Source organism: Somniosus microcephalus, chromosome 29 (assembly GCF_052327205.1).
Source record: "Somniosus microcephalus isolate GS21.2 chromosome 29, FLI_Smic_1.0, whole genome shotgun sequence".
Taxonomy (NCBI): domain Eukaryota; kingdom Metazoa; phylum Chordata; class Chondrichthyes; order Squaliformes; family Somniosidae; genus Somniosus; species Somniosus microcephalus.
Genome location: NC_141015.1, coordinates 17,354,023 through 17,375,492, shown reverse-complemented (window position 1 = coordinate 17,375,492; position 21,470 = coordinate 17,354,023). Strand labels below are relative to the sequence as shown.

General features: G+C 45.1%; 1 protein-coding gene across 1 annotated transcript in view; it reads left to right on the top strand.

Annotated features, from left to right (window-relative positions):
- LOC147098495 (glutamate dehydrogenase, mitochondrial) overlaps positions 1 to 21,470 on the top strand; it is a 110,878-nt gene that overhangs the window by 71,069 nt on the left and 18,339 nt on the right. Inside the window, exons 8-11 of the mRNA XM_085970271.1 lie at positions 1,765 to 1,902; positions 13,189 to 13,269; positions 16,828 to 16,951; positions 20,080 to 20,171. Of these exons, the coding sequence (XP_085826397.1) occupies positions 1,765 to 1,902; positions 13,189 to 13,269; positions 16,828 to 16,951; positions 20,080 to 20,171 (435 nt within the window). The remainder of the gene's footprint in view (positions 1 to 1,764; positions 1,903 to 13,188; positions 13,270 to 16,827; positions 16,952 to 20,079; positions 20,172 to 21,470) is intronic.

The following is a 21,470-nucleotide window of genomic DNA, read 5'->3' as shown; positions in this document are numbered from 1 at the left end:
CCTTCTCGAGGGCAATTGGGGATGGGCAATAAATGCTGGCCTTGCCAGCGACGCCCATAGTTATACAGCACGGATAGAGGCCCTTCGGCCCATCGTGTCCGCGCCGGCCATCACGCCCTGTCTAATCTAATCCCATATTCCAGCATTTGGTCCGTAGCCTTGTATGCTATGGCATTTCAAGTGCTCATCCAAATGCTTCTTGAATGTTGTGAGGGTTCCAGCCTCCACAGCCCTTTCGGGCAGTGAGTTCCAGACTCCAACCACCCTCTGGGTGAAAAAGTTCTTTCTCAAATCCCCTCTAAACCTCCCGCCCTTTACCTTGAATCTATGCCCCCTAGTTATTGACCCTTCTACTAAGGGAAAAAACTCCTTAGTATCCATCCTATCTATGCCCCTCATAATTTTGTACACCTCAATCATGTCCCCCCTCAGCCTCCTCTGTTCCAAAGAAAACAAACCCAATCTGCCCAGTCTCTCTTCATAGCTGAAGTGTTCCAGCCCTGGTAGCATCCTGGTGAATCTCCTCTGCACCCTCTCCAAAGCTATCACATCCTTCCTGTAGTGTGGCGACCAGAACTGCACACAGTATTCCAGCTGTGGCCTAACCAGTGTTTTATACAGCTCCATCATAACCTCCTTGCTCTTATATTCTATGCCTCGGCTAATGAAGGCAAGTATCCCATATGCCTTTTTTACCACCTGTTCCGCCGCCTTCAGGGATCTGTGTACTTGCACACCCAGATCCCTCTGACCCTCCGTCTTGCCTAGGGTCTTACCATTCATTGTGTATTCCCTTGCCTTGTTAGTCCCCCCCAAAGTGCATCACCTCGCACTTTTCCGGGTTAAATTCCATTTGCCACTGTTCCGCCCATCTGACCAACCCATCGATATCGTGCTGCAGACTGAGACTACCCTCCTCGCTATTTACCACCCTACCAATTTTTGTATCATCCGCGAACTTACTGATCATACCTTTTACATTCATATCCAAGTCATTAATATAGACCACAAACAGCAAGGGACCCAGCACCGATCCCGTGGTACCCCACTGGCCACAGGCTTCCAGTCACAAAAACAACCTTCGACCATCACCCTCTGCCTTCTGCCACTAAGCCAGTTTTGTATCCAACGTGCCAAGGCACCCTGGATTCCATGGGCTCTTACCTTCTTGACCAGTCTCCTGTGCGGGACTTTATCGAAGGCCTTACTGAAATCCATGTATACCACATCCACTGCGTTACCCTCATCCACACACCTAGTCACCCCCTCAAAAAATTCAATCAAATTAGTCAGACATGATCTTCCCTTGACAAAGCCATGTTGACTATCCCTGATTAATCCTTGCCTCTCCAAGTGGAGACTGATTTTGTCCCTCAGAATTTTTTCCAATAATTTTCCCACCACTGATGTTAGGCTCACTGGCCTGTAGTTCCCCGGTTTTTCCCTACTCCCCTTCTTGAATAATGGAACTACATTAGCGGTAAGAAAAGACATGGCGCTGCTGCTGCTGTCGACCGCACACAACCTGATTCAGAACTGAATAGGTTTCTCAGTCCTTTGTTTTCATTCTATAGAACAATGGAAGTGAATTCTAATCAAGGTTCAGATGACTGTTATGAGCTGCTCAAGTTTTCACTTTTACTCCTTAAGAGATCATCTGAACCCCTTTTTGAGTAGTTTTTCTCATTTTTAGCCTCCCACACCCCACCAAAATTGCATACCAGGCTGTAATAATTTTGTTTTACTGTTGGTTTGTGTATACAGGCAAATGGGACGATTGTTGGATTCCCCAAAGCACAGCCATATGATGGCAACATCCTGGAGGCGGAGTGTGACATTCTCATCCCTGCAGCCGGCGAGAAGCAGATGACCAAGAGCAATGCACGGAAAGTCAAAGCAAGGGTGAGCAGAAATCTTCTAGCCTTGTCTTCAGCATGTAGGTGAGGAGAAAAGGTGCCCTTCCCCTGTCCCAATTAAAGCACATTGTTTATGGCCCCCGCACTATAGAATCATACTGCAGCATGGAAGGGGCCATTCGGCCCATCGAGTCTGGGCTGACTCTTTCGAAGAGCAACCCAGTTAGTCCTACTCCCCCACTCTTTCCCCATATCCCTTCAATTTTTTCTCTTTCAAGTATTTATAGGGTGCACCTTTCATAATTAGCCCCTTGCAACTGCACTGTGAGCTAACAACCATTGTTCATCACCTCACACACAATGGTGGAAAATTTAGATGAAACTCCTTATGATAGAATAAAGCATCTTTGTGTTTAGTTTAGTTTGATAATTCAGTCACTCTATTTAAAATAAATAAATAGCTGCATTCAGAATCCTGTCCCTAACCTAACTTGATAGAAACGTCAAATGTTTGTTCACTTGTCTCCACGCATTGGGGGAGGAGCCAAGCAACACAATTCAACCAGAAATATACGGAGAGATTTGTTCACGTGACTGGCAGCTTCTTTTGCTTTTAGCTGACCGTATTTCAAATCCACGAATCCCTGGCAGTTGTTTTTGGAGTTATTTAATTGGCATGGACTGATCAAAAGGTCTGGAATGTCATAGATTGTCAGACCCTTTAGCTGTTGCAGTCTAAGAATGCAAGAAGGGAATAACCATGTATATAAAATCTAATTATAAAGCTAATGACCTCCTGCAAGGACTAATGAGGACTAGGTTGCACAGATGTAATTTAGTTCCCATTTTAAAATCATACATTCTGTCCTTATTTTTATATTGCCATTACCATTATAAATTCCTATGTCCACATTTAAAATGGAAGCTGCCTATAGTGAATGTGTCACATTGTAATTGCATCCTCCTGCCAGTGGTGGTGCCGTAGTGCCTCCACAGGTGGGAAAATGTGTAATAAGCGTGACAAAATTACATGGGCAATTTCCATTGCAAAAGTGGACATGGAAATTTGTAATATGAAAAAGTGTACACAGATGCAAGATTTTTTTTATATATATTTAGCGCGGAGCTTGTGAACCATTTATTATTTTACTTGGTAGCATAGTCTTAACATCTACTGAAAGTAATTATACTAGGTGATCCCCTGTGGCATTGCACATTGTTAAATAGCAAAACTTGCGGTAATGTGGGAAGTAATTAGACAGAGGAGCTGGCAGATGCAAATCTGAGGCATTAGTGGCACCACTGGCAGGAGGGTGTAATTACAGTGTAATAACTTTCCAATGGCAGCGGCCATTATAAATCCCTACATCTACATTACATGTGACTCTTTTTCATTTGTTTGTCTATTGGTCAGTAAATTTGTTTGGCGGTTAAAGCCTAAAATGAGGCCTAGTATTGTGAGATTCTACTTGCCACTTCTCAAAATGTGAGAATTCTGTTCTGTAGTGGCAGAGGATAGATGCAATACTTACAGAAATCTAAAGAAAGGCTTTCTGTTCATTATCCTGAGTACACTGTCAGAACTTACCTAGGCATTGCTTCCATTGAAGACACACACAGGGCCATGGGGAGGCAAAGACTCTCCTATGAGAATAGTCTTAAGATATGGATATGGAAAGGCCTAGAGTAAGAAGGACAAAAAAGAAACATAAAAAAATAGGAGCAGGAGTAGACCATTCGGCCCTTCGAGCGTGCTCCGCCATTCAATATGATCATGGCTGATCCTCTATCTGGATACCATATTCCCGCTCTCTCCCCATACCCCTTGCTGCCTTTTGTATCTAGAAATCTATCTATCTCCTCAAATATATTCAGTGACTTGGCCTCCACAGCCTTCTGTGGTAGAGAATTCCACAGGTTCACCACCCTCTGAGTGAAGAAATTTCTCCTCATCTCCGCCCTAAATGTCCTACCCCGTATCCTGAGATTGTGACCTCTTGTTCTAGACCCCCCAGCCAGGGGAAACATCCTCCCTGCATCCAGTCTGTCTAACCCTGTCAGAATTTTATACGTTTCAATGAGATCCGCGCTCATTCTTCTAAACTCTAGTGAATACAGGCCTAGTCGACCCAATCTCTCCTCATATGACGGTCCTGCCATCCCAAGAATGTTTCTATCAAGAAGGAGTTAGATATATTTCTTAAGGCTAAAGGGATATGGGGAGAAAGCAGGGACTGGGTACTGAATTTGGATGATCAGCCATGATCTCATTAAATGGCGGAGCAGGCTCGAGGGGCCGAATGGCCTACTCCTGCTCCTATCTTCTATGTTTCTATAACTATGAAAGGGAAATCGTGTTTGACAAACCTACTGGAGTTTTTTGAAGATGTAACTGGTAGAATAGATCAGGCTTGATGGCCGGCGCGGACGCGATGGGCCTCTTTCTGTGCTGTATAACTCTGACTTGCCCATTGTCAGAGATGTTTCTGTTCCCTGGTGAAAGGCAGGGATGAACTCGGAAATTAAGCCAAGTTCTGCTATGTTGCAGTTGTGGGCAGTGCAGAAGCTCACTAGCTGATTTTCATTGGTGTGAGGGGGGAAAAAAAATTAATCCGCTCCTGTCGTATTTGCAAATCTACAATAAGATGTCAGCCACTTGGAAACCAAGCTACAAGCAGGCTCTGAATTTATTGCAGACATAGAAGCAATGCTTATTGTAATAATGTGCTCGAGAGGAGTGTTATTCAATTCTACAAGTATGTAAAAAGAAAAAGATTAGTGGAGACAAATGTAGGTCCCCTTACAGTCAGAAACAGGAGAATTGATAATGGGGAACAAGGAAATGGCAGAGCAATTAATCACGGAAGAGGACATGGATAACTTCCCAGAAATGCTAGGGAACCAAGGGTCTAGTGAGAAGGAGGAATTAAAGGAAATTAGTATTAGTAAAAAAAAGTGCTGGAGAAATTAATGGGACAGAAAGCTGACAAATCCCCAGGGCCTGATCATCTGCATCCCAGAGTACTGAAAGAGGTAGCCATGGAAATAGTGGATGCATTGGTTGTCATCTTCCAAAATTCTATAGATTATGAAACAGTTCCTGCAGATTGGAGGGTGGCAAATGTAACCCCACTATTTAAAAAAGGAGGGAGAGAGAAAACAGGGAACTACAGACTGGTTAGCCTATCAGTAGTAGGGAAAATGCTAGAGTCTATTATAAAGGATGTGATAACAGGACACTTAGAAAATATCAATGGGATTAGACCTCTCCAAAGCAATCACATCCTTCCTATAGTGTGGCGACCAGAATTGCACACAGTACTCCAGCTGTGGCCTTGCCAGCGTTTTGTACAGCTCCATCATAACTTCCCTGCTCTTATATTTTATGCCTCGGCTAATGAAGGCAAGTATCCCATATGCCTTTTTAACCACCTTACTCACCTGTTCTGCTGCCTTCAGGGATCTATGTACATGCACACCAAGGTTCCTCTGTCTTTCCAAGGGTCTTACCATTCATTGTGAATTCCCTTGCCTTGTTAGTCCCTCCAAAATGCATCACCTCACTTTTCAGGGTTAAATTCCATTAGCCACTGTTCCGCCCATCTGACCAACCCATCTATCATCCTGCAGACTGAGGCTACCCTCCTCGCTATTTACCACCCCACCAATTTTCGTGTCATCTGCGAACTTACTGATCATACCTTTTACATTCACATCCAAATCATTAATGTAGACCACAAACAGCAAGGGACCCAGCACCGATCCCTGCGGTACCCCACTGGACACAGGCTTCCAGTCACAAAAACAACCTTCCACCATCACCCTCTGCCTTCTGCCACTAAGCCAGTTTTGGATCCAATGTGCCAAGGCACCCTGGATCCCATGGGCTCTTACCTTCTTGACCAGTCTCCTATGCGGGACTTTATCGAAAACCTTACTGAAATCCATGTAGGCCACATCCACTGCACTACCCTCATCCACACACCTAGTCACCCCCTTGCAAAATTCAATCAAATTGGTCAGACATGATCTTCCCTTGACAAAGCCATGCTGACTATCCCTGATTAATCCTTGCCTCTCCAAGTGGAGACTAATTCTGTCCCTCAGAATTTTTTCCAATAATTTCCCTACCACTGATGTTAGGCTCACTGGCCTGTAATTCCCTGGTTTATCCCGACTACCCTTCTTGAATAATGGTACTACGTTAGCTGTTCTCCAGTCCTCTGGCACATCCCCTGTGGCCAGAGAGGTTTTGAAAATTTGTGTCAGAGCCCCTGCAATCTCCTCCTTTGCCTCACACGGCAGCCTGGGATACATCTCGTCCGGGCCTGGGGATTTATCCACTTTTAAGCCTGCTAAAACCGCTAGTACCTCCTCCCTCGATGCTAATATGTTCAAGTATATCACAGTCCCCCTGCCTGATTTCTATGTCTACATCGTCCTTCTCCATAGTGAGCACAGATGCAAAAAATTCATTTAAAACCCCACCTACATCTTCTGGCTCCACACAGATTGCCACTTTGGTACCTAATGGGCCCTACTCTTTCCCTAGTTATCCTCTTGCCCTTAATATACTTATAAAACACCTTAGGATTTTCCTTTTATTATGCTTGCCAGTGTTATTTCATGGCCCCTCCTCGCTCTCCTAATTTCTCTTTTAAGTATCACCCTGCACTTTTTATACTCCTCTAGGGCTTCCTCTGTCTTTAGTCCTTTATCTGCCAAAAGCCCCCCTTTTTTTTCCTAATCCATTCTCATATATCCCTTGACATCCAAGGTTCCCTGGGCTTGTTGGTCCCGCCCTTAACCTTTACGGGAACATGTTGCCCCCAGATTTGGAGAGGGAACATGTGCACTGCTGCAGGCCGAAGCGGAGCTAATACCTGCTGGCTGTGAGACCTTCTGGTTGCTGTCAAAAAACAGCCTTGCTGGCCTAGAATTATAATTTTTTTTTAAAAATACCTGTCTTGCGGTTACAGATGAGACTGGGTGTCTCCTCTAAGGCTGACTTTCAATGGGCGAGCTGTTTGCTGAGTGAAAATAAGCTGGAAGGCAATTTGCCATCGCTGCCACCTCATTGATGTTTATCTGATGCTTCCTGCTGCAGGTGGGAGCTCTCTGCCCATGCCCTGGGATATCCCCCAGAAATATGCATGAAGTACAGAGGGTGGAAACCTGGAGTAATGGGCCTCGACCCCTTTTTCCCCTCGTCTGCAGCCAAGAACAAAATCAGCCCCTACTTCTACCCAGCAGAGCTAGAACTGAAGGCAAGCCTTGTAAGCCTCAACAACAACAAGGTGCATTTATATAGCACCTTTAACGTAGTAAAACATCCCAAGGCGCTTCACAAAATTTGACACCGAGCTGCGTAAGGGGATACTAGGGCAGGTGACCAAAAGCTTGTTCATACAGGTAGGTTTTAAGGAGTGTCTTAAATGAGGAGAGAGAGGTAGAGAGACGGTGAGGTTTAGGGAAGGAATTCCAGAGCCTGGGGCCTAGGTAGCTGAAGGCATGGTCGGCAATGGTGGCGTGATTTAAAATCGGGACTGTTCAAAAGGCCAAAATTGGAGGCGCGCAGAGATCTGTGTTGTAGGGCTGGAGGAGGTTACAGAGATCGGGAGGGGCAAGGCCATGGAGGGATTTGAACACCAGGATGAGAATTTTAAAATCGAGGCATTGCTGGACTGGGAGCCAATGTAGGTCAGCGAGCACAGGGATATCCAAGTTTTATGTCTCATGGACCACATGTAAAGTTTAAACTCGTGTTGCCTTTAATTTGCATTTATCTCCTGTTGAAAATGAACAGTGCTAACAGCAGCCTTTCCAAGCTACCACACCCACAAAATTCAGAAAGGACAAACTATCATAGAATGATGCAGCAGAGGAGGAAGCCATTCGGCCTATCGTGCCTGTGCCGTCCCCTTGAAAGAGATATCTACTCTTTCCCCATAGCCCTGCAATCTTTTTTCCTTTTCAAATATTTATCCAATTCCCTTTTGAAAGTTACTATTGAATCTGCTTCCACCGCCCTTTCAGGCAGTGCATTCCAGATCATAACTCGCCGAGTAAAAAGATTTCTCCTCGGCTCCCCCTGGTTCTTTTGCCATCGTCTTTAATCTGTGTCCTCTGATTACCGACCCTCCCGCCAGTGGAAGCAGTTTCTCTTTATTTACTCTATCAAAAGCCCTCGTATCGCATAGGAATTATGTGAAAATAGGGCTCAATTGCCACTTTGCACTTCAAAAGTAATCTGTTGATTTGTAATCATTTATATATGCAAACGCAACAGTCAATTTGCGCACTGCAAGTTCGCAAATAGCAATGAATGACCAGATAATTTTTGGTGGTGTTGGTTGAGGAAGGAATGCTGGCCAGTACAGCAGGAGAACATCCCGTATTTCTTCAATATTGCCTGGGCTTCAAGGGCTGGATTGCTAGGTCTAGACGACTGTAGTTTGGACATCTTTGTATCCCTTTAAGTGTCCACTTGGCTGTTGGTACCACTCTCCCTTCCAAGTAAGAAGTTTGAGTTCAAGACCCACTTATGACTTGACGCTTCAGTGCAGTAGTGAGGGACTGCTGTGTTCTCGGAGGTGGCGTCTTTTGGATGAGATGTTAAACTGAGGCACCCCATCTTGTGAATAGCTGGACGTAAAGGATCCCATGGTACTATTCGAAGAACGGGAAGTTCTCAATCTGTACTGCTCAACATTCCTCCCTCAACCAACATAACCAAAAAGGATTTATCTGGTCATTCATTGCTATTTCTGAATTTAGCGTGCAAATTGGCTGTCGTGTGTGTGTGTGTGTGTGTGTGTATATATGTATCTATGTATATATCTGTAAAGTGTTGTTTTCAGACTTCCTGAGGACATGAGGTGTATATACAGGAAACTTTGTGCTATCCGGCACCGACGGGACCGAGCTGTTGCCGTTCCCTCAAAACTGCCGGACACACCAGTGTTAATGTTGAAGTATACGGAGCTTTTCATCTCCGTATCTGACAACAAACACTGTTGCTTAGCAACAGCTTCTAAACAGTCGGCCCGTACCTTGGAAGCGTCTCTCTGAAGCTGTTGCTAAGCTACAGAGACTTTGCAGAGCCTGACTGTTGGGGGGGAAAAAAGCTACAAGAAGAAAAAAAACCTAACAAAACGGCTCCTGATTTTTGCCGGTGGCTCGAGCTTGCCGGACATTTAGCCTCCGGATAACGTAAAGTTTCCTGTAAATGGAATATCTTTTTGGGTGCCAGTCTTTGCTCAGTGATGGCACATTCCCTTTTTGGGTTAGCACTTTGGTTCAAGCCCCAATCTGTAGACTTGAACACAGTGAGGTACTGAGGGAAGGGCTGTGCTGTCAGAGGTACTGCCTTTTGGTTGAGGTGCTACGCTGAGGGTGCATCTACCTCCTGTCTGGTACTGTTCCCCCAAATAAGGTAGAATATACAAGCACTCAATGTGTGTCTTCCTTGGCACCACCCGCTTTAAAATGTATATATTTTATCTCCGGTTTTCCTTTCCTTGTCTCCCCTCTCTGGCAAACCTCGATTTGCTTTGAATACTTAAAACAAGTGCCCGTACTTCGTGTGTGAACCTGGACAGTGAGTGCTAGCAGACCCAATTAGCTGTGGGGGCCATTGCAGCTGAGTGTGCCGATCTTGATTCAGCGCTCTCCCAGTATTCGCACGTGTAGAGATCACTGGAAAAAAGAATTTCATAGAAAGTTACAGCACTGAAGGAGGCCATTTCGGCCCATCGTGTCCACGCCGGCCAACAAAGAGCTATCCAGCCTAATCCCACTTTCCAGCTCTTGGTCTGTAGCCCTGCAGGTTAGAGCATCCCAAGTGCACACCCAAGTACTTTTGAAATGTGGTTAGGGTTCCTGCCTCTACCACCCTTTCAGGCAGTGAGTTCCAGACCCCCACAACCTTCTGGGTGAAGAAATTTCCCCTCAAATCCCCTCTAAACCTTCCACCAATTACTTTAAATCTGTGCCACCTGGTTTTTGACCCCTCTGCTAAGGGAAATAGGTCCTTTCTATCCACTTTATCTATGCCCCTCATAATTTTATACACCTCAATAAGGTCTCCCCTCAGTCTCCTCTGTTCCAAGGAAAACAGACCCAGCCTATCCAGTCTTTCCTCATAGCTAAGATTCTCTACTCCCGGCAACATCCTTGTAAATCTCCTCTGAACCCTCTCTAGTGCAATCACATCTTTCCTGTAATGTGGTGACCAGAACTGCACGCAGTACTCTAGCTGAGGCCTAACTAGTGTTTTATACAGTTGAAGCATAACCCCCCCTGCTCTTGTATTTTATGCCACGGCTAATAAAGGAAAGCATTCTGTATGCCTTCTTAACCACCTTATCTACCTGGCCTGCTACCTTCAGGGATCTGTGGACATGCTACACTACTCAGTGTCCTACCATTTAATGTGTATTCCCTTTCCTTGTTAGCCCTCCCCAAATGCATTACCTCACACTTCTCCGGATTGAATTCCATTTGCCACTGTTCTGCCCACCTGACCAATTTATTGATATCTTCCTGCAGTTTACAGCTACCTTCTTCAGTATCAACAACATAGCTGATTTTAGTATCATCTGCAAACTTCTTAATCATATCCCCTATATTCAAGTCAAGATCGTTGATATATGCCACAAAAAGCAAGGGACCTAGTACTGAGCCCTGCGGAACCCCACTGGAAACAGCCTTCCAGTCACAAACACCCATCAACCATTACCCTCTGCTTCCACGCCAGTTTTGAATCCAACTTGACACTTTGCCCTGGATCCCATGGGCTTTTAACTTCGTGACCAGTCTGCCATGTGGAACCTTCTCAAAAGCCTTGCTAAAGTCCATATACACTACATCAAACGCACTACCCTCATCTACCCTCCTTGTTACCTCCTCAAAATTTTTTAATCAAGTTTGTCAGACACTACCATCCCTTAACAAATCCGTGCTGACTATCCTTGATTAATCCGTGTCTTTCTAAAAGAAGATTTATCCTGTCCTTCAGAATTCTTTCCAATAATTTTCCCACCACCGAGGTTAGGCTGACTGGCCTGTAATTACTCGGTCTATTCTTTTCTCCCTTTTTAAACAAGGGTACCACATTAGCAGTCCTCCAGTCCTCTGGCACCACACCTGAAGCCAGAGAGGATTGAAAAATGATGGTCAGGGCCTCTGCTATTTCCTCTTTTGCAGCGCTTAACAGCCTGGGATACATTTCAGCTGGGCCTGGGGATTTATCCACTTTTAAAGCTGCTAAACCCCTTAATACTTCCTCTCTCTCTCTCTCTCTTTATTTCATCTAATATTTCACACTCCTCCCCCTCCCCCGATAGCAATGTCTGCTTCGCCCCTCTCCTTTGTGAAAACAGACGCAAAGTATTCATTAAGAACCCTACCGGCGTCTCCCGCCTCCACACACACATTACCCTCATGATCTCTAATAGGCCCTACCCTTTCTTTAGTTATCCTCTTACTCTTAATATATTTCTAAAACACCTTTGAGTTTTCCTTGATTTTACTTTCCAAGAATTTTTCATGCTCTCTTTGCTTTCCTAATATCATTTTTAATTGCACTCCTGCACTTTCTGTACTTCTGGATTATTTAGCCCTCGGTATCTGTCATACACCTTTTTTTTCTTTCTCTAGACATCCAGGGGGCTCTAGGTTTGGTAGTCCCACCTTTTTTTCTTTAAGGGCACGTTTGGTCTGAACCCTCCGGATCTCCTCCTTGAATGCCTCCCATTGCTGTGACACTGATTTACCTTCAAGTAGCTGTTTCCAGTCCACTATGGCTAAATCCCCTGAGCTTAGCAAAATTTGCTTTTCCCCAATTTAGAATTTTTATTCCTGGTCTATCCTTTTCCATAACTACTTTAAATCTAACAGAATTATGGTCACTAGCACCAAAATGCTCCCCCACTGATGCACCTTCTACCTGCCCAGCTTCATTCCCTAAAACGAAGTCCAGAACCGCCCCCTCCCTTGTTGGGCTTGCTACATACTGGCTAAAAAAGTTCTCCTGGATGCATTTTAGGAATTCCGTACCTTCTATACCCTTCACACTAATTTTATCCCAGTTAATATTGGGGTAGTTGAAATCCCCTACTATTACTGCCCTATAGTTTTTGCACTTCTCAGAAATTTGTCTACATATTTGTTCTTCTATCTCCCTCTCACTGTTTGGGGGTCTGTAGTACACTCCCAGCAGTGTGATCGCCCCTTTTTTGTTTTTCAATTTGACCTGTATGGCCTCGTTTGATGATCCCTCCAAGATATCATCCCTCCTCACAGCTGTAATAGTTTCTTTAACCAATACCGCAACCCCCCTCCCTTTTTACCTCCCTCTCTATCCTGTCTGAAAATCCTGTAACCAGGAATGTTGAGCTGCCATACCTGCCCCTCTTTCAGCCACGTCTCTAATAGCTATAATATCATAGTCCCAAGTGCCCTCAGCTCATCTGCCTTGTTCGCTATACTCCTTGCATTGAAGTATATACCATTTAGTACAGGCAAACCTCCTTGTTGACTACTATCTAGCCCTTTATTCCTCTGTCCTTCCAATTTACTTTCTACGTTTGTTTTCCAATTCCAGTTTTTCTTCCCTCCCTATTGACTCTATACTTAGGTTCCCATCCCCCTGCTAAGCTAGTTTAAACCCTCCCCAACAGCGCTAGCAAACCCTCCCGTGAGGATATTGGTCCCATTCCCGTTGAGGTGCAACCCGTCTGGCTTGTAGAGGTCCCACCTCCCCCAGAAACTGTTTCAATTCCTCAGGAATCTAAAGCCCTCCCTCCTACACCATCTCTCCAGCCATGCATTCATCTGCTCTATCTTCCTATTTCTGAACTCACTAGCATGTGGCACTGGTAGTAATCTGGAGATTACTACCTTTTGAGGTCCTGCTTTTTAACCTCTTCCTAGCTCCCTAAACTCTGCCTGCAGGACCTCATCCCTCTTCCTACCTATGTCATTGGTACCGATATGGACCACAACCTCTGACTGTTCACCCTCCCCTCTCAGAATGCCCTGCAGCCGTTCAGTGACATCCTTGACCCTGGAACCAGGGAGGCAACATACCAACCTGGAGTCACGTCTGCGGCCGTTGTTTTAACACATTATCACATCCTCAGGAAGCACGGCTGCCAATGCTGGGGCGAAGAAAATCGGATGTGCAAGAGTCCAGTATTAGAGGAGCACAGAGATCTCGGAGGGTTGTAGGGCTGGAGGAGCGAGGCCATGGTGGGATTTGAAAACAAGGAAATACTGTCAGATGTATACTTTGCCCTGATATTGACTCCAACCTTCTCGCTTTTCGCAGATTATTGCTGAAGGTGCCAACGGGCCGACGACTCCAGAAGCCGACAAGATCTTCTTGGAGAGGAACATAATGGTTATTCCAGTGAGTTATGGTTTGCTGTTTCACACTGAAATGGATATTATCCTTCTCTCCCAATGGCTGCTGCTTTCTAATACTCTCATCAGAAGTGACCTGAAGATGCTCTTCCGTTTGCAGTGAGCTTCATGCGAATCACATGCTGCTTCCTGATTAAGCAACGCAACTTGGCAGATTTTCTATGGCTTAAGACCACTAGTCAGATGTTTTATAATGAATAGTTCCTTTTAGAATGACATTCAGCACTCATTCTTTACTAACGAATAACAGAGACTAGAACTGTTGATCTCAGTTTATAAATGCTATAAATCGCTCCATTTTAGGAAGAGAGGTGGCAGATCTCGAGTCAGAACTGAAACACAATGGGGGTGAAAGTGGTCTTCGCCAGTAGAGTGAAGCGAGCCCATAGCAAATTGGCAGCCGGTTTTACACCGTGCCCGATTCTCATGACTTCAGTGGAAAAGAAAACTGGTGCGGTATCAAACAGGCTGACTATTCACTATGGGCAAAGATCAGTTCCACTCCTAATGCACCTTCTGTTCCTCGCAAGTTAGCTATGTTTTTGATTTAATTGAGACTTCATCTTTGCTTGTGTTTTTGCTCTCTGCTCAATGCTTGCACCAGGTGAGAACAGGAGTTTACTGCATGAGGTTTGCAGCTGTGCGCGACTGGCCTGTTGTACAATGCCGGCTGGGCACCTGGATTAGTTCTGACATGTTCCAGGAGGGCAAGCACTTTTACAGTAGATTATTTGTACACAAATTAGTGAATGTACCAACTTCTAACCAAGAAGTGAGCAGCGCATGAGATGGAGCAAATTATCCAAATAAACATTCAGGATGAAAGAGTCAGCCACCAGTTGATATGAAAGGTGCTTCACCATTGAAGTGCTACTTGAGTTTTATCAGTTTTCTCCCCATCGCTCCTGAAGGCAGCTGAGTGAGTGCCCACTGTTTCCTGGGTGGCTGCCTGCTTATTGTGAAGATTGATATATATATATTTTTTAAATTGCACGCATGAAATGGATCAGCAACTCAAAAACTTACTTTAAATACCTAGTGTGGTTACATGGGAGTAGGCCATTCAGTTAGATCATGGCTGATCAGTATCTTAACTCCTTTTATTTGCCTTAGTCCCGTAACCCTTGCCTAACAAAAAATCTATCAATCTCCGTTTTGGAAGTTTCAATTGACCCCCAGCCTCAACAGCTTTTTGGGGAAGAGAGTTCCAGATTTCCACTACCCTTTGTAGGCCTAGCTCTAATTTTATTCTCCCTTTTTTTGGACTTCCCTCCCCAAACCAGAGGAAATAGTCTCTCTCTACCCTATCAAATCCTTTAATTATCTTTAGCACCTCAGTTAGATCAGCCTTTAATCTTCTATACTCAAGGGAATACAAGCCTAGTCTATGCAGCCTGTCCTCATAATTTAACCCTTTTCACCCCAGTATCATTCAGGTGAAGGTTAGAAGGAATTTCTTTATACTGTACAGAGAGTTGTTGGAGCTCGGATTGTTTTGCCACAGGCAGATACCGGTGGATCTTGTAAGGGAAGTGCAGGTAAACAGCTGAAGCGGGTAAACATGGAGCCTACAGGGAATGAGAAATGAGAATTTTTGGTTGCCCTAGCAAAGAACTGACACAGACATGGGTCGAATGGCCTCCTTCTGTGCTGTAAACTTGTATGGTTCTTATAGTAATCTGGGATGTAATGTTTAAGTTATCCACCAGAGGGAGCCAAATATGAAGGGTTCACATTCACCAGTATTTAAGGTAATGGGTCATGTATTCAATGTCCTGGTACACCAGTTAACACGGTAATGTGGCATTGCATTATGGGTATGACTGAGGTTCATCCTCCACCTTGGCTCGTGCAGTAAGAATTGTGCGCCTTGGCGCCAGCTTGTAAGAGCTATGTCTCTGCTACACCGTGTAAATAAACAGTTGGGTTTTGTTCCTTATATCTTGCTTCTCTCAGTTTCTGACCTTACCACTCGGATATCACAGTTCTATATGCTAGCTCTCTGCAACAAGCTCACCTCTTCATGTGTGGGAAAATACACGAGGTAACGCATTTTTTTCTATTTTAAAGGTCAGTCGTTAAAATGCGACTGATTTGACAGACTTAGTCAAGCAGCTAAATAAAGTTGTTTTTATACTTTAAATATAGGGCTGTACTTATACACACATTTTAAACATAAAATAACTAGCTCAGATTAAGGTCGCAGCAGAACTTGATCCTGGATTACTCCAAGAATGGTAAAAGCCGTTGGTGTCGGTCGGTTCTATCTGGTAGAATTGCTCCAGTAGTGAATTCAAAGGCAAACTCTGGTACGAACATTTCTCCCGAGAGCAATTTGCATACCGAGTGCACAGCTGAGTTGAACAATTCTACCAGCCCTTAAAAATAATCAAACAGCAGCTACTTGGGCAAGGGCCTGTGGAACTGTACACTGTCATTAGCCACTGCAGGCCTCCCATTCCAAAACCTAAAAGGCTAATTGGTTAAATTATTAGGGCAGGTTGCATAGACTTAGCTTGTATTCCCTGAGTATAGAAGATTAAGGGGTGATCTAATTTAGGTATTGATAATGATTAAAGGAGTTGATAGGGTAGATCCTCTGGTGCAGGAGTCCAGAACAAAGGGGGCATAATCTTAAAATTAGAGATAGGCTGTTCAGGGATGATGCAGGGAAGCACTTCCTCACACAAAAGGTAGTTGAAATCTGGAAAACACTCCCCAAAAAAGCTGTTGAGGTTGGGGGGGTCAATTGAAAATTTCAAAACTGAGATTGATAAATTTTTGTTGGGGAAGGGTATTGAGGATTACGGAGCCAAGGCATATAGTGTTCAGATACAGATCAGCCATGATCTAATTGAATGGCGAAACAGGCTCGAGGGGCTGAATGGCCTACTCCTGCTCCTATGTCCCTCTCTCCTCACTCTCGTAATGGCCCTGTTAAATTGATAACTCCTTGTCGCTAACTCCCCAGCCAGAGGAAGTAATCCTGGAGTATGTATATTTGAAAGTTCACCTTTTTTAATGTGGACCAGGGTGACTCTGATTCTCCCCTCCTCCCATGGTGCATGGTGAAGTCCTCGTGTGTTTAAATGTGTACCTGGACTGTCCTAATAATGTTGAAAAATGTAGTAAGATATTAAATCACGTTGCCTCGCTGCAGTGACCTTCATAAATTATTTAAGCCTTTTTATGTATGTGTATCCACTCCTGTTCCTCTCCGGTGCCCCTGTGCCACACGCCAACTGCACTTGAGAGAGCTAACGGTCAACCTGATCTGAGGCCTCTACCGATGCTACTGTGAAGTGAGCTAAGGAGGTGTGAAAGAGCAGCTTGCTGGTGAAATTTTTCGGGGGAGGGAGGTGGCATCTAATTCCCCCGCCCCCCTCCCTAACAGTGCCTCAGCTAAGAACGGGATCTCGGGAAGGCAAGCGGGTGCGAAGCCTTGTATCACTCGGTGGTAGCACAGGTTGGTCCTTCAGTGCACTGCACTACCTGGCTCACTGCAGTTCAGACTTATGTAACACTTTCCCCCTCCTCTTTGCAGGATCTATACTTGAATGCTGGTGGCGTCACCGTTTCCTACTTTGAGTGGCTGAAAAATCTGAACCATGTCAGCTATGGCCGACTGACCTTCAAATACGAGCGGGACTCCAACTACCACCTGCTAAGTAAGTGATTTTGAGGCTTTCATGAACATGTATCGGAGTCCAATACTGTCAACACTCCGTGGAGAGCAGCATAGAGTGGTCTTGTGGTTTTTAGACCTGAATTTATAATTCAACAGTACAATGAAATGAATGATGCAATGTGTTGCAAAGCCTTCACTCGGGCAGCAATAGAGCCATTACAGTTGGCCCCTGTCCATGGGCTAGAAGGAGGGGGAAATCAGTCAGCATTTCAACTTCTGATTGTTGTCTGCTGACTCCTGCTGGAATGTAACATGGGCATTTGGGCAGGGTGAGCCACATTTGTAATGTTCTTCACTGTTGAATAGCCTACCAACATTCACTTTCCAGGCTCCAAATGGTCATTTGGACAAGGGGCTGGAACCCATGTGGAGCTGTACCCCAGTATAGGGAATCTTTCACCTTTGGGAGCTAAGTTTGAATCCATCCTAAACCGAGGGGGGGCATTGCTTCCTGTTAAATGATACTTTGGAGGAGGGACACTGTACTTCGGATACTGACTCCTGTGACCTCGGGTTTAACCTAGCACAGATGATGGGGGTGAGACTTGTCAAAGCTTCTAGTCGAGCAGTCACAGGCGCACAGGTTTCCTCATGGTAATAATCCTGCCATGTTGCACTAACTGAGTGCTTTTAGAAATCATGTGGCTGAACTTGTTTCTTTTTTTGGGATTTGATCTGTTTGCTACAATTCTTCTGCCGACTAACTGGTTAATCTGCACAGCCTGTGCTTTGTGCTAATGTGCAGCCGGTTTAAGGGGTGGACCTTGAGTTGGTCTGCTGCATTTGCTCTTGTACAAATCTATAAGAATGGCACTGAGGGACACACACGCCACACTACCCATTTATACCAATGGGACAACAAAATGCCTTGTAACATAATTGAGATGTGTTGCACAAACTATTAAATGGTTAGTTGCACAAACTATTAAATGGTTAGTTGCTGCATACTATATATGTAGTTAAATGAGCTGCTGTAGTTCCCTTGCAGAGCCTGTGATGACAGCATACATAGTACAGAGCAGGTAATTTTGCAGGGAGGAGAGGGATCACATGGCTGTGTCTGGCTGGTGCATTAATAATGATTAGTAATGAAATTACCAGGTCTGACTTTGCTTGGTGCTAATGAGATTGAAAAGTCCAGACTAGGCTGTGCTCTGTCTGCAAGCAGGGCCCAGGCCAGAAAGAGCCTGCAGCAGATCACTACCATTGATAGTTTTTTTCTTTAAATTGAAGAACCATGGTCAAGGGCGAAGACTCCGAACACAAATCAAAATAATTGAAACAAAAAAAAGACTTGCATTAATACAGTGCATTTCACAACCGTAGGACGTCCCAAAGCACTTTACAGCCAATGAAGTACTCTTGAAGTGTAGACACTGTTGTAATGTAGGAAACGCGACAGCCAATTTGCGCACAGCAAGCTCCCACAAACAGCAATGTGATAATGACCAGATAATTTTTTTAGTAATGTTGACTTGAGGGATAAATATTGGCACCAGGAGAACTCCCCTGCTCTTTGAACTAGTGCCGTGGGATCTTTTACGTCCACCTGAGAGAGCAGGCGGGGCCTCGGTTTAACGTCTCATCCAGAAAATGGCACCTCTGACAGTGCAGCACTCCCTCAGCACTGCAATGCAGTGTCAGCCTAGATTTTCATGCTCCAGTCTCTGGAACGGAGAGATGATTGCGATAAATCTGGAAGTAATGATGAGGTGAAGCCAAGCTTGGGTGGCACAAATGCCACCTGAGTTCCTAGTATTAGCTGGAGCACTGTAGGGGTGGGCATGGTTCCTCTCCTCCTACCCCCCCCCCCCCAAAGAAATAATCAGCAAACAGCTGCTTCTGCTACTCTGAAGTTTCTATGTGGAGAAGTGCATCAGTGGAGGCCTCAGATCAGGTTGACTGTTCCATCTTGAAGTGCAGGTGGCAGATGGTGCAGCGATACCAAGGAGGACCCCCATCAAAGGAAATAGTTTCTCCCTATCTACCCGATCAAATCCTTTAATCATCTTAAACACCTCAATTAGTGCAATCATAGTGTTTAAAACCCTGCATAGCTTTGCCTTGCCCTATCACTGTAACTCCCTTCAGCCCTACCACCCTCCTAGAATTCTGCGTTCCTTCAACATTGGCCTCTTATGCATCCCCCACGTCCTTCATGCCACCTATGCTGGCTGTGCCTTCAGCCATCTAGGACCAAAGCTCTGGCATGCCCTCCCTAAACCCCTCCACCTCTGCTCCTTAACCTACCTCTTGACCAAGCTTTCAGTCACCTATCCTAATATCTTTTTCTTTGGCTCTGTCAATTTTTGTCAGATTATGCTCCTGTGAAGCACCTTGGGACGTTTTACTACATTAAAGGTGCTGTATAAATGCAAGTTGTTTTAAGCTGATGGCACACCTGTGTTTCACCTGACTTTTTAGGGACAGTGGGGAACTTGAAATCAAAATATTTGCATTTAAAATCCTCATCCAAAATGTGCCTCATGTTATATTGCCCCAGCATCAGAAGCCATTGGCGCATGGCAGCGCACAGTACGTCAAGCCATTGGGACATGGCAGCGCACAGCATGTCAAGCCATTGGGACATGGCAGCACACAGCACGTCAAGCCATTGGGACATGGCAGCGCACAGCACGTCAAGCCATTGGGACATGGCAGCGCACAGCACGTCAAGCCATTGGGACATGGCAGCGCACAGCACGTCAAGCCATTGGGACATGGTAGCGCACAGCACGTCAAGCCATTGGGACATGGCAGCGCACAGCACGACATGGCAGCGCACAGCATGTCAAGCCATTGGGACATGGCAGCACACAGCATGTCAAGCCATTGGGACATGGCAGCGCACAGCACGTCAAGCCATTGGGACATGGCAGCGCACAGCATGCCAAGCCACTGATGGCTGGTCCATATTAGGCTTTTCCTTCAAATCCAATTGATGCTCAGTTTTCTGTATCTGATGCTGTCCAACACTTTGAAACTGTAGTCTATTTCACCCAGTATGGAAGATGTGACATGGTGGGGGGAGGAATTGCTGTCTTGCAGCAGTTTGCCAAATATTTATTTAATTGAACTTTGATTCTCCCTGTTTCTTTTCCTCCTCAGTGTCCGTCCAGGAAAGCTTGGAGAGGAAGTTTGGCAAGCACGGTGGCACAATACCAGTTGTGCCAACAGCGGAATTTCAAGCCAGGATATCGGTGAGTCTCTGCAGCTGTTTCTCCTTTAATCCTGCCCCCCGCCGGCTCCCTAAATCTAACGCACAGGCAAATCCATCCAAGTCTGCGGTAAACCCACAACAGTATAGTGAAATCCAGAAAAATATGTTGATCATAATGCCAAGGATATAATCCTGGATCGGCTCAAGAGTTCTACCGAGCAACTGAATGAAAGTGGGACCTTGGACGACTTGTCTTGTTTTTTTGATACAGCAGGTTTTATATATAATATCTTAACTTGAGGGTGATGGCAGTAGTCGCATTGTAGAGGTGTAAAGTGGCTCTGAATCTAAAGTTGTATTTTGGAAATGTTATTGTCGGCATAGCGCAACATAGGTGTGGTAGAAAATTACAGATGCTGAAGGAAAATTTGTGCCCATTAACCCTTAATTAACTTTTGCACGGTAGAGAATTTGCTAAATCGGCCACACGCAGCTCCTCTATTCCTCTTTAGCGGTGTGATTCAGATATCCGTACTACATTTGGTTCCTCTCTACGAATTATTGCTTCCAGTTCCCTTATTTTGTTTTGGATCCTGTGCACATTGCTGAATAGGCAATTTTAATCGTTCCTCCCGCCTTATTTTTAAGTTATTTTATAGCCGAATAATGTGGAGAGCACAAATACAGGGTGTAGGCAATTTGCTTGATTTATAATAATGCAGGTATTCTCACCTGAGAATTTTGACGTGAAGGCTCGGCCAAGTGCCGACGGCACAATGTGTTTAAGTTTACTCGTATGTATTTTTAAAAATCTGACTGATCATTCAAAAATTAGGGTGTTTCCTTCAAATTTCGACAGTTGGATTGTGCTTATTCTATAAGTGGCACATTCATGTAAACTAGGTGTGGTAACTAGCTATGCGACTGCTGTGTTTGTAGAAAAGTAGATGTTTCCAGTCTATAAAACCTGACCTCTTATCTTCTCCCCGATGGCACTACCAAGATCGGGAGTTTGAGTGAGTAATTTCCTATATACAAGGGAATACAAGCCTAGTCTGTGCACATAATGGCCCAGAAATTCGGGTCGGGGGCTTCCTGCGGGTGCAAGCCCCTGACCTGCACTTACCTAGCGTGCCGGCCGTTGAGGCCTGGGCCTGCGTGCATTTCCGGTCTGTGGCCTGCTCCAGCTCCCGGCGCGCTGTGCTTGCGTGATCCAGCGGCGTAGTTAGTGCGATGCGTTGGCTGGGATCACGTGAGCACTGGGCAACCAATCGGAGGAGGGAAAGGTCCATTCATGAGTTTGACGGAAGGAACTGTCAAACTCATGAAAACTCCGGGC